A 12,639-nucleotide genomic window follows, 5' to 3' on the forward strand; every position below is an offset into this window, starting at 1 on the left:
AATTTTAAAGTCAACAGCTGAAGATCATTTTTAAATTCTTCTTTTTCCATAGTAGTACACAGTAGCAGATTATCAAAGAAGTTAGGAATACTCCATTCACTTGCTATTCAAAGTGTGGTCCAGGCACCAGCAGAAAAGCGTCTCCTGGAATTTCACTAGAAATGCAGAATCTCAGGCCTCACTCCAGATTTACTAAGCCAGAATCTGTATTTTAATAAGATTCCCAAGTGATTTACACATTTAAAATCTAAGAACTGCTCTAGTCTGCTCAGAAATGGGGGCCTACTTTACATAACACATAGTCAAGTCATGAAAGTTTGACGAATTTGTTCCTAGAATCTACCTGAATAAATCAGCCACTTGTTTCTCTTCTAACAACACCTACATCTATTTAACCTACCATAAACAAAAGAAAAATACAAGCCTAACAACCAACTAGAGATAGTGAGCAGCTTCAGAGTATATTCAAGACATCAAGAAGTATGTACGACATATTAGTTTCTAAAATGATTCATCCTTCTTTAGTAAGTTAGCACCAACAGTGGCAAATCAACTCCATCTTTTCTTCACGCTGAGCCACTAATCACTAATGTACAAGTGGTGTTGTTAAAAATCCATTTGCCTTTACTGATCACACAAAAATAATGGTTACTCAATGCCATATTGTACACTAAAAGCACCCCAAAGGTAAACTGCAGTCCTTTCCTTAAGGAGGTAGTCATGTCTTCCTCCATTTATTGTAAGTATGGTGAGGACCAGGGCCAAAGTCCTTGCTGTGTCTCTATAACAATACCTACCTAGTATATAAGCAGCCTTAAACTTTTGTTAAAAGAAATTTTTAATGAAAAATGTAGATAACTGTTAAGAAAAGTTTAAGAAAGATCTTATCTCTGGGAATGGGATAAACTAAATAATACCATCAGGCCTCTTCCAGGTTCCAGCCTAAATTATGGTGCTTCACATATTCTCCAAGCCAATTAACAGCGTGGGTATCAGTGAGGTGAAAAAGGCAAAAGTAGAGAAGAAAGGATCACACAACTCAGTACAATGATACAGCGAACGATCTGAGATACACTCTAAAAATAAAATGCAGGTTCTGAATGTGGTGGATAAATGAGAGATCAGTTTCCTGTTGAATCAGGCTGATGAGCATGGGGAATTTCTGCTTTAACCACCAATGTACTCAGGAAAGAGAATGATGGTTTGAGCTTGGAAGAGAGCCTGGATGAAAATAAGAAAAGGTCAGTTCTTGCAGAATGCAGAAGTGAACTAGCCAGAAACTGGGTTAAAAAATGACGAAGAGGTCAGAGTGTGATGAGCAGGCAGGAAGGAATGGAGACCTTCACCAGCAAGGCCAGGGTAAGCTACGGTGTCTGAAGGTATGAGAGAACAAATGGCCTCAGAGTCTGGGGCAGGGTTGGGAACAAGAGAGCAAAAATGTTTTATGTAACTCAGTTGTACCATAGTCACCCAAGACCCTGAAAGAATGAAGATGTTAAAAAGCAGAGGAAAAAATAATTTTGGTTCCAAGTTTGCCTAAACAGAGATCATGATAAAGGTAGAAAGTGAGAGAAATTACAGAATTTCCCATAGAAAGAAAAGTAAATAGGGATGGAGTCAGAGACTGCAAAGGAAAAAAGACAGTAACATAGATGAGGTGAGGAAATCAATGTGTAACTCAAGCTGAAAACTGATTACTCTGAGATTGATTTGGGGATGGTTAGTACTAGATGAATAAGATCCAGGGAAAATCAGTATTTAGGAAAAAAATATTTTCTAAATTATTTTAGAATATTTTTCTAAATTTTCAGTATTTGGAAAGTGAGGATACTAGTGCCTAGCCCAAAGGAAAATGAAAATTAAATGATAATACATAGAAAGCATTGGACACAGTGCCTGATACTCAGTAAGCATGCCATAAAGGTTCACTATTATTACTGAGCAATAAAACATTATTTGCTGGATGAATAGGGAGGCTGTACTGCTGTAGGAAAAGGTCACTCATGTGGGAAGGAGAAAGATCTTGAATCATCCTAGATCTGTTCTTTTCTAGCCGTGTATTTTTAACTCTATTTCTTCATCATAGAATGGTTAAGTAATACCTACGTTATAGGGATGCTATGAACATCAAATAACATAACGTATATAAAAGGCATATTACAGCATTTTATAATCCATAATGGTCCTACTAGAAGCTCAGTAAATAGCTGTGAGTTTCACCATGTGTAGATGGTATCTAAATTCATGGTTTTAAAAACAATGACTTATTCATAAAAGCCAGTTCATAGGGAAAAGGGAAACAATACCAATGGGGTGATGGAGCAAGAAGAGGTCTGGGGGAACATATTTTATTTAGATATATTTTTTATTACATATATTTTTATTAATATATATGTATATATGTGCATGTATATATATATACATATATGTGTATCTATCTATATATATATAGATAGATAGATACACATATATACATATATGTGTATATATATATAAAATGTTGTTACAAAAGAATAATGCCTCATATCCTGGAAGCCAAGATAGAATGCTGGTAAGTAGTTTCCTTCTCACCCAGTTTTCATATTTTTCTGGGCTTCTCAGAAAAAGCATTCATAAAACTTCATCCCTGGAAGTTCAGAGTCCAAACACCCCCTTTGGTGCTGCCAATGATCTTAAGGCTTTAAAAAAATTGAAATGGTGTTTCCTTTGGCAAAAAAAAAAAAAAAAGAAGAAGAAGAAGAAGAAGAAGACTGAGGATACAGAGTGTGCATGTGTGTTTTAATGGGAACTTTGGCCAAAATATTTTCTTTTGTTCTATAACAGTGAATTTATTCCTTTACACTAAGTAACAATAGTTTTCAGTTCTTGTATTATGAAATTTGGTAAACACTTTTATAATTCACTTTGAATATACTTTTTTTCTGGTGGTAGCCCATTCCATCATATGGAGGTCGACTTCATCTTCTCAAGCTAAATAGCCCTTTTTATATTTTATATGTAAATTATATATTCATATATATTGTATGAATAAATAAATGTATATAAATAAATATCACTCTTTAGTTTAATCTCATACAACAGCCCTTACACTCCCTTTGATCATTTCAAATGTCTTTAGATTATCTCTGGTGGTATTATGACTGTTCAGAATTAGTATTCTAAACAGTGATACTATGTAGATAAGATAGCAGTATAAGATAAGGTAAAATAAGAGAAGATACATAGATTGGAGTATTGATTATTGCTTTCTTGCTTGGCTAGTGTAATGGGGGAACAAAAAAACAACCTGTTTAGGCCCATTTCCATTATCGTGTTCATCTGCAAGTTATTTAGCTTTTGTGACACTCAGGAACTTCTAAACATATGGAAATAATGCTTGTCAGGCCTATCTCCCACGATTGTTGTGAAGTTCTTGGTAAAAACTGTAAAATAAAATACAAAGGCAAGTTTGCCTTCCTTGTTATCTGCTACTTTCTAGCCCCTTAGAGACCTGATATAAGTGGAATTATCAATATTTGTATTCTTGTGACTCTCTTATTTCACCTAGCATAACATCCTCAAGGTCAGCATTTCATTCCTTTTAAGGCCGAATAATATTCCATCGTATGTATATACCTCATCTTGTTTATCCATTCACCCATCAGTGGACATCTGGGTTGCTTCCCCCTCTTGGCTACTATAAATAGTGCTGCTATGAACATGAGTGTGCTAAAATATATGAAATTCTTTAACAATATATATCTTGTGCCTAAGTTTTCATTTGACAAAGAAATAAAAATGAAAACAGAGAAGCTTACTCTTTGGCTACTCCCGTTCAAAATCATAAAAGCCTTTATGTGAGGACACCTAACCGAAATTGACTCCTCAAGTGGATTAATTCATTTGCCTTTCAAATTCCAAGATTTATATTCTAATTAAAATGTAAAACAAATAAAATACCATATTGAGGTATTTATTTAAGAATGACAATATTCCAAGAAAAAGATATGATAAAAATAAGGTTTTTAAAATTAGCCTTTGAGTTAAGGAACACACACCAAAACCATTTAGTTTCTTTTGTTTTCCCCATATTCTAAGACCTACAAATTTCTAGCAACTTTACAAATATTTTTAAATTTAAATTAGAAATGCTCACAGATAAAATGCCTACAATTAAAAATTTTTTGTAATGATACATAAAGTTTTGCATTTTTATAGAATATAAAGATTAAGTTTAGTCTATGGAAGCCATTGCTTTAGGAGATATGAAGATTCAATAAAGTGGCCTTAAGAGATCACGTAGTTTCTATTTCTTTTTGAGATCATGTAGTTTCAATCCACTCACAGCACTGGTATAAAAGTAAGACCTAAAGGACCATGAATAATTTGCCCAAAACCATGTAACAAGCCATCCTTGAAGTGGCATATTATACGGGGTTGCCAAAAAAATGTATATTCATGACTTGTATTCGTCTCTTGTTATCAGTATATATTGAGTATTACAATTTTAATAGTTTTTTACTTTCTTAAAATGTGTATACAGTTTTTTGGCACCCTCTGTATATAATGTATAGTAAACTTATTCTTTAATGTTATTGCTACTACTTTTGACAAAATAGTTAACTCAAGGAACATTTAGATAAATAGAGTTTTATAACAACACAGTGCTATGTCAAAGCAGGTGCTTAAATATCTGTATCCCTTTGTTTTTCTATTCTTTTGCCTATTTCTTATGGAGCAGAAAAGAGAAAGTAAAAAAGATAAAAAAGGAATCTAATTTTTTTTATATTTGGGCAGCACTGATAACAGTTTTGCTGGAAAAAATTGGAACTATTACATAGAATGAGGTTTTTAAATTATTGATCAATGTGCGTTGATGTGAAATTGCTTTATCTATCTAAAGAATTTTTAAAAGTTGCACCTCTGTCTAGAATTTTAGAGCCAGGAGAGACCTTAGAGATGACGTACTTCAAGTCTCTCAATGTACAGATGAAAAAAGTTGAGGTTGGAAAAGCAAATGGACTTGCCCAAACTCTCAAAGCTAATTAGCGGGAAATCCAGGGCCAACGCCTCGGTCATCTAAATCCAAGTCCAGTGTTCTTCCCATTCTCTGTATCATGCTACCCCGCCTCACGTCCACATGTATCCCAATGCCGCATAGGCAATGAAGGGAGAAGAATTATGTCTGATTTTAAAACTCTTGAAAGTAAGTGTTTTGTTGTTGTTTGTTTGTTTGTTTTTGCTTTTAAATAGACTTTATTTTTAGAGCAATTTTCACAGCAAAATTGAGTGGAAAGTGGAGAGTTAGCATATACCACCTGTCCACTTCCGCAACCTTACCCCACGATGCACAGCCTCCCTCACTATCAGAATCACACACCAAAGTGGTACATTTGTTACAATCGATGCACTTGCACGGACACAGCATAAGCACCCACAGCCCTGTTTTTTGCTAATTAATAATTTGATAGTTTGATTCCTTCATTACATATAGTCAACATCAATTGAATTTATGGCTAAGGTGATAAAAATTACCAAATATATTTTCCTGTAATTTAGTGTGGTCCAAAACCTTATTAGTATTTAGTAAACAAAATACATCACTGTTTGAACTTATGCTAGATTAAGGGGGTCATCTCTTGATACATATCATATCAACAAATACCTGTGCCACTCCTCAGTGTTGGGGAGAAAAATACAGAGATGTGAAAAGGTAAATAATAACGGTTTAAACAGTTCACAACAATAGAATCACAGAAATAATGGCACAAGGAAGTACATGAGCAATTGCTAAAGGCAATGAGATCAGATGAAAGAATGAAGGTTCCAGGGTACCACGGCCAAGAAAGGTTTCATGAAGAAGGGAAACTGCACTGGACTCTGGTGAAAGGCCATCTGTAGAGTACATGGTGGGGGAAGAGGGGTGGGGGACAGAAGGGTAAAGGCAAAGGCAACAGTGTGATATGAAACACAAAGTTAGACACAGTCATATTTTACTCAAGGGTGAGCTTTCCAAGTTTGCTAGGACTGCAGGTCTGTGAGCAGGGAAATACTGACTGACCAGGTTAGAAAGGAAATTTGGTTTTGAAAAGCCATGTATTTCCTTTCTTCTCTTTTCTAAAAGTCCAAACTCACATGATTTTTAAAAATATAATACAATCTCATTCCGAGGGAAAATAAAACAATAGCACCTTGATTTGTTAAACAGGAGAAATGTCTTGATAATGAGAAGGAAAAAAGAGTCATCTAAAGTGAGAAAAGACAAATTCTGTTACATAGCTCTTCTATATGTGCTAATATATGTTTAATTCAATATAATAAGTGACTCAAATTCAAAATAATACTTACGTTAACAATATTAAAGCATTTACTAATGTCATTATGTGACTTGAGGGGAAAAAAGCAAATTGAATTTTAAAAGGATGACCAACTTCTTTGTGGCTCTTAAGATTACAAATGCAATGTCTGATATAATTATCTGGGTCATTCTTAAAATCTTTTCTCCCTAAATCAAAGAACCTAACTGTATAAAAGTGTCCTGACACCAGTTTTAGAGTCGGCATTGTTTTACCCTCTTGGAATTCCATCTGCAATAGGATTTCTGCTATATGCTCTTGGAAATGGACAAGAACATCAGCTATTCAAGTCCAGGAGTCTGCCACAAAAAAACAAAACAAAACAAAAACAAAATCCAGACTGTGATGAAGGAAAAAACAAGAACAAAACAAACCAAAAAACAAACATAAAACACCATAAAATGGCATGGATCTCTTAGGGGCTCCAGAGAGGTTATCAGAGAAGGATAACTCTAGAACCTCATTAAAAACACTGACCAAAGGAGATCCCATGTTAGGAACTGGTAATGGTCCACTTATTTGTCATTAATTGCCTAGAGCTTGAAATGTCTTTTCTCAGAGAAATATTAAAAATAATGACTGGTTTCCCAGGCTAATCCAAACAAACAAAACCAATTTTAGACAATAACATAAATGAAAAATCTATACATTAACTGTGACAAATAATAAAGCTAATATAAATATACTATACAATGTTTAACATACATGCTCCTTAGGGGCCTAGAAATCTCTGGAACCGCTTTTAGCCCAGCTTATTGGAGTTGAGTTAAATGTCCCCTCACCTCCCCGCCACAAGCCCCCAGTTTCAGCAAAACAGACAGCTCACTGGCCTTTAAGCACATTCCCAGTTTCTGTAGATTTTCAGTCTTTGACACCCTTTTCCTTAGTCTATTTATCGAAGTACTCTCCAATAGTATCCACATCATCTTCACATGATGAAACAGCTAAAATATTCTAAAATCAGGGCTGGTATATTCTTGGCACAACTCGAGACTGCAGTAGAGGTGGAAACAGAGATGAGGAGAGTAGAGAAGGGCTTTTCTAACCTTCCCTACTCCCAAGCTAGGCTTGACTGACAGATCACATTGCCCTCAGACCATGGTCATTTTTCTTTAGACTTCATAAGCTGCATGGGGTCAATGACAAAGTGTCCTCATTCTCTCTCCAGAGCCCAGTACTGTGCCTGTACATGGCAAGTCATGTGGAAAGACCAAATGATTATATGAGCCTAAATCCCACATTTCATCACCATCCTTCTTTCTCTTGTACCATTCACTACCTTTTCCCTTCTGCCCCTTCCGAAGTGAATTTAAGGACCCAGCTAGGCTGGCCTTTTATGCTCTAAGTTCAACTCCCAAGTAGACACAAATTTTTCACCAAAATGTGAGGTACTATATCTGTGAACAGAGAGCAAGGCCAACCACCTGCACACATATACACATGCATGTGCATACATGCTCCACAAAAAATGGCCATTTAAACATATGGAATCAAAAAGAAATATGGTGGCTCAGAACACATCTGGCCTTACTATGGGCATGCTGGCTATAAACTCTTCAGGATGTTTTCATGCTACATGTTAGTTACACAAAAGGCTACTGATAATCATTTGTTAAAATAATAAATGAACGCAATGGATGATGCAGATAAATTGAGTATTTACAGATTGGGGACTATTTAGATTCATCAGTTTAAAAAATTTACATACAACTTTTCTTGATTAGCTATTCACTTTGAGTCTAGGATGCCAGTCCTAATAATTTTAATGTACTCATAAAGTAAAAGAACAGAAGAAAAAAATAAACACAATGACATTAAAGTACCTACTCTTACCTCACCAACTGGTACAAAGTCCCATATCAGTCTATACTTTCCTATGTATTAATAATATCAACCAAGATTAACTAACTTGTTCCAAATATCTAAAAATATAATATAGGAAAGTGGAAAATGTTTTATTGTTTGCCTAAAAATATAGTTCTTCCAAAGTTTTAATTCCAATATACAAATTAAAAGTAACATTTTCTGTGTTAATATACTATGGGCCATATTCTGTATTTGCTAGAGGCATGCTGTTGAAAAGCTCTGTTTGTATACAGTGCTTTGGACATGTTTTATTAAATAGCACCATTTGATACAATAGCTCAAAGTGATATTTTTGCAGTAACTATTTGCCCTAGGACAAAAATATCTCGAATCATCAAATATACTCTACAAATCTGTAACTATTCCTGTCATGACAGTCCAAAGTAGATTCTGGCTATTTACACTCAGAAACCTCAGTGGAAAGAAATATTTAATGAACAAATAAAACAGAAAGATAGTCCTGGGAATGAAAGCACTCAAGGGCACAGAGCCTCGCTCAATTCTTGTTCTCCGTGAATAATTTGTATCCATTCACGACACTCACCACTATTTCTCAAGACCATCTATCTCTCCACCCATTTTTATTTCCCCCTTCTTTCCAAACATCTGACTCATCAACATTTTCTTCAGCTCATCTAATAAGCGACTTTTCTACTTTGAAACTCCTTCACCCAGATTTTCATGAAGTTATAGTGAGAAGAGATCCTCTTGGAACTGGAGCAGTGTGTGAATGAGTCCAAGAAAAGGTACCTGGGGAGCATGGAAAGGAGGGGGTGAGGCAGTGAAAGGAAATAGGACACCATAGGCGTCAGGTCTGTTCTGCCTGAATCTAAAAAACATTCCTCCTCACACAGCAGCAAGGCAGAACAGACTATATCCCACTAAGCCTCTACGTTAGTTAAGAAATACCATCTACCTACGCTGGGTAGCTAGCTCATTAAGAAAGCAGGGAAGCAGTCTCAGGTTTCGTAAGTGGATAGCCAGAGTATGGGTGAATGCCTGCCCTCCGACCTGCTAGTGAGAGGTCACTTGTGTCCTGGTGGCTACTCCCACTTCTCAGGCTTGGCCCACAATATTATATTATTTTATATGCCTTCACAGGAAAGTAGCAAGCTTTCACATAAAGCAACCGCACAAGTTCCCTATTTCATTCGTGATGTATTTTACACAAACATCATTAGAAAGGAATTAAGCATCACAGAAAGGTGTACTCTATCTTTGCTCTAAATTCTCTTTGAGACTCAAGAAGTGAGAAAGCTCTGAGCCAGGAAGGGAATGACAGATACGAATGAGAACTCCTGGGTGTGGTTCTGGCTATATGGAGATTGGAGGATCTTGACAATGTCTGAACTCTTAACTATGCAGAGTGCAATTAATTACCTGCCAAAGAGCTTGTCTGATGTTCAGCTCTGCACAACTGTGTAATTGCAAACACTGATGCGATGTTTAAATAACCAAAAATTACTTCAGAGATGAAGGAAAGGGCATCTTTCCCAGCTTTTGTAGGTACAGTAAAACTTCAGTGTAACAGTACATAGAAGAAAGACTTAAAAAGGAAAACCTGTATTAAAAACTGTCTTTCAACCATTTTCAGTTGCAATGGCTAATTAAATAGCTTACTTCTCAGTATTTAATGTGAGAGCTTCTGAAAAAGAACACACTTTTCTAAAGAAGTTAAAACCACCTCAATGTCAAAGAATCATTTTGTCTCACCCAGAAATAATTCCAGCAACACATTTTCTCCACAACATATATGCCATGCATTATACGGTATTCATGCTGTAACCACTACTCCATTTACTCTAACAACAAACAAAAACTACCGGAATATATTTTCATTTCTAGGGAAGGAAGGCAGAGTCACAACTGGTACCTTAATTTTCTCCCCTGCTGGAATGCAATGCAATACTGCAAAAGGATTAAAAAACTTAAATCATAACATAATTTCTAAAATCCTGTTCACCTAATTTTTATTTCAAAAACTTTTAAATGCCTTAAACCAAAAGCAACCCAAGCAACTGAAGAAAATAATGGTACAATGTAAAAATAACATCACCCTTGCTTCTGCTAGGAGAGCTGCATAACTCAACCAATTGCCGGTCCTGTCAAACTGTAACAACTAAAGGGAAAAGTTTGCTGATTTAAGAAAACTATATATGTAGACTTCTGGGGCAGCCTCTAGGTGCTGCTGTAGAGACCCCCTTCCTAAAGACATTTATTTCCCGGTGTTTTAGCCTTCCCCTCCCCGTGACTGCACTGCGCAAATCCATTATAGACAATCACTTCAAACATAATTGTTGTTGAAAAAGCCCCGTAAACTAACATTCTTCAAGGTTCAAGATGCCAAACGGTGGCTTTTTACTTTTCATTCCAAATTATACTATAGGTGGACAAGCTAGACAAAATAGTAGCAGGTTAGCAGGTTGTGTCAAAGCAACGAGGAGGCCGAAGCAAAAGGACAACTACCATCGGAGTCCCTCCTCCCCCATCCATCTCTCCATACAGAATATTACTAAATGTTAAAACCAATCATCTGCATACATTAGAACTGTCAGATGAGATAGGGAGATATGGGAATATAGGGTGGGGCGGTTTCAGCGATGAACTCTCAGCAGCACAGGCTCCATCTGATGTGTCACCTCCAGCATCCGAGAAGCTGATGAGAGATGGTGGAGGCTCAGAGGGAAACCGTGCGAGCGTCGCGGGGAGGGGGAGGCCCTAAGGTTCGGATCAGATTAACCAGTGCCCGATTAACAGCGGTCCCCCGCCCCGGCATCTCGGATCCGTAGCATCCCAACAGCCGCAGTGGACAGGGGCTCTATGGCCCGTGCCGGGGCGCTCGGAAGCCGGGGGCTGGTATCTCCCGCAGGGCCGGGCGAGGATGGGGAAGCCAGCGAGCGGCGTTACCTGTGATGGACCAGGTCCAGCGGTAGAACTCCACCGTGTCGTTGAGCGCCGTGGACACCATGTTCAGGACACTGCCCGGCTCCGAGTCCAGGAGCCCCATCGCGGCGGTCAGCGCAAGCAGGCGGCGGCGGGAGGAGAAAGCACAGACCCCGCGAGAGGGTCAACCGAAGGCGACGGCCGAGGGGGCGAGCTGCAGCCGGGGACCCCTCTAGCGGCGGCGGCCCAGCAGCGTCTTTTCCTCCTTCTCGGGGCGCCGCAGGGGCACGGATGCGGTGGCGGCGGCGGCGGCGAGCCGGGCAGAGGAGATGGTACCGTCAAGGCTCCCAAGAGGAGGAAGATGAGCTCCTGCCGCGAGCGCCGAGCGCTGCACCACTCTGCCGCCTCCCGCCGCCGCCGCTCCAATCTCCTAGGCTGGCGTCACGTGGGCGCGCGTGGGGCGGAGGACCGGCGCGCCCCTCCTCCCGCCCCCGCGCAGGGACTCGGGAGCAGGGATGCTGCGTTCTGGGGGCGCTGGAAGCCAGGTCCGCGCAGGCGCGTGTTGTACCGCACCCCTCGTCCCTACCCCTTTTCCTGCTTGCGCGGGAGCGTGACTCCTGGGTCGCTCCTTGCCGCCCTCTCCCGCGAGTCTTCGGGTGCTCCTTCCACTCCTCCCTCCTCGGCATCAGGCCCTGAGGAGGAGTACACCGCTTTCCCACCGGTCACCTCGCATCCGCCCCGGATACATCTTAGGAAACGCGACGAGGAAGAATGGGCATTTTGTGGGCAAGGATGAGGTAGGCCAGGAGCTTTGGTCCTTATCTGTCATTCACTTGGTGATTTCCCTTGGGTTCTGTTTTCTTCACTCCCACAAGCACATGTTTGTCACTATGACAAGGGAAATGCACAAGTTATCCTTCAAAATTAGTGACGCTGTAGTGATGAAGAATGGATTTTGGGGTCTACTCATTAACAAATTAACAGATACACGTTTTCCATCGTCGGTGGGAATCCGCCTATACAGAGTGGAGACTTAATACACGGATTTTTTACTGCGTGGGTGGTCTGCGCCCCTAACCACACCCCCCGCCAACCCCAGGTGTTGTTCCATGGTCAACTGTAATTTGAATGAATGCTTGCATGTGTTTTGTAGAGCCTTTTGATACACATGGAATAATCAGAGATATAATTGTGGTAAATTAAGCCATTAGGAATTCAGAGACGAAGGAGGAGGAAGAGAGGGCCTTACAGTTAGGATCTGAAGGAAATGAGGTGAATCTAAAAATATAATTGCTTAGGAGACCGGACAATCTAGGCAAAAGAAGAAAAAGTAATTTTTTTATTTTGAAAAATTTAGATAATAAGGTGGGAGGCAACAAGATAATCTACCTCAGAAAAGTGAACCCCTGAAAGGTAACAAAGGTACACTACATATAGTTGATAGTTTAATAATTTCTGACATCAAACAAGACCTTTGAGAATAGTCCAATAACCTTTTCAACTAGTTATTTAAACCTGTCACCTACTTTTTGTTTTACCTTTTCTCCAATTGTTG

The 12,639-nt window shown here is 38.8% G+C and overlaps 1 protein-coding gene across 1 annotated transcript in view; it reads right to left on the reverse strand.

The window, feature by feature from the left end:
- Window positions 1–11,508, reverse strand: part of ELOVL4 (ELOVL fatty acid elongase 4) — a 31,024-nt gene extending 19,516 nt beyond the window's left edge. The window contains exon 1 of the mRNA XM_033103175.1: window positions 11,109–11,508. Coding sequence (XP_032959066.1) covers window positions 11,109–11,208 — 100 coding nt within the window. The 5' untranslated portion in view covers window positions 11,209–11,508. The remainder of the gene's footprint in view (window positions 1–11,108) is intronic.
- Between the last annotated feature and the right edge of the window lie 1,131 nt (window positions 11,509–12,639).

Source organism: Rhinolophus ferrumequinum, chromosome 3 (assembly GCF_004115265.2).
Source record: "Rhinolophus ferrumequinum isolate MPI-CBG mRhiFer1 chromosome 3, mRhiFer1_v1.p, whole genome shotgun sequence".
Lineage (NCBI taxonomy): Eukaryota > Metazoa > Chordata > Mammalia > Chiroptera > Rhinolophidae > Rhinolophus > Rhinolophus ferrumequinum.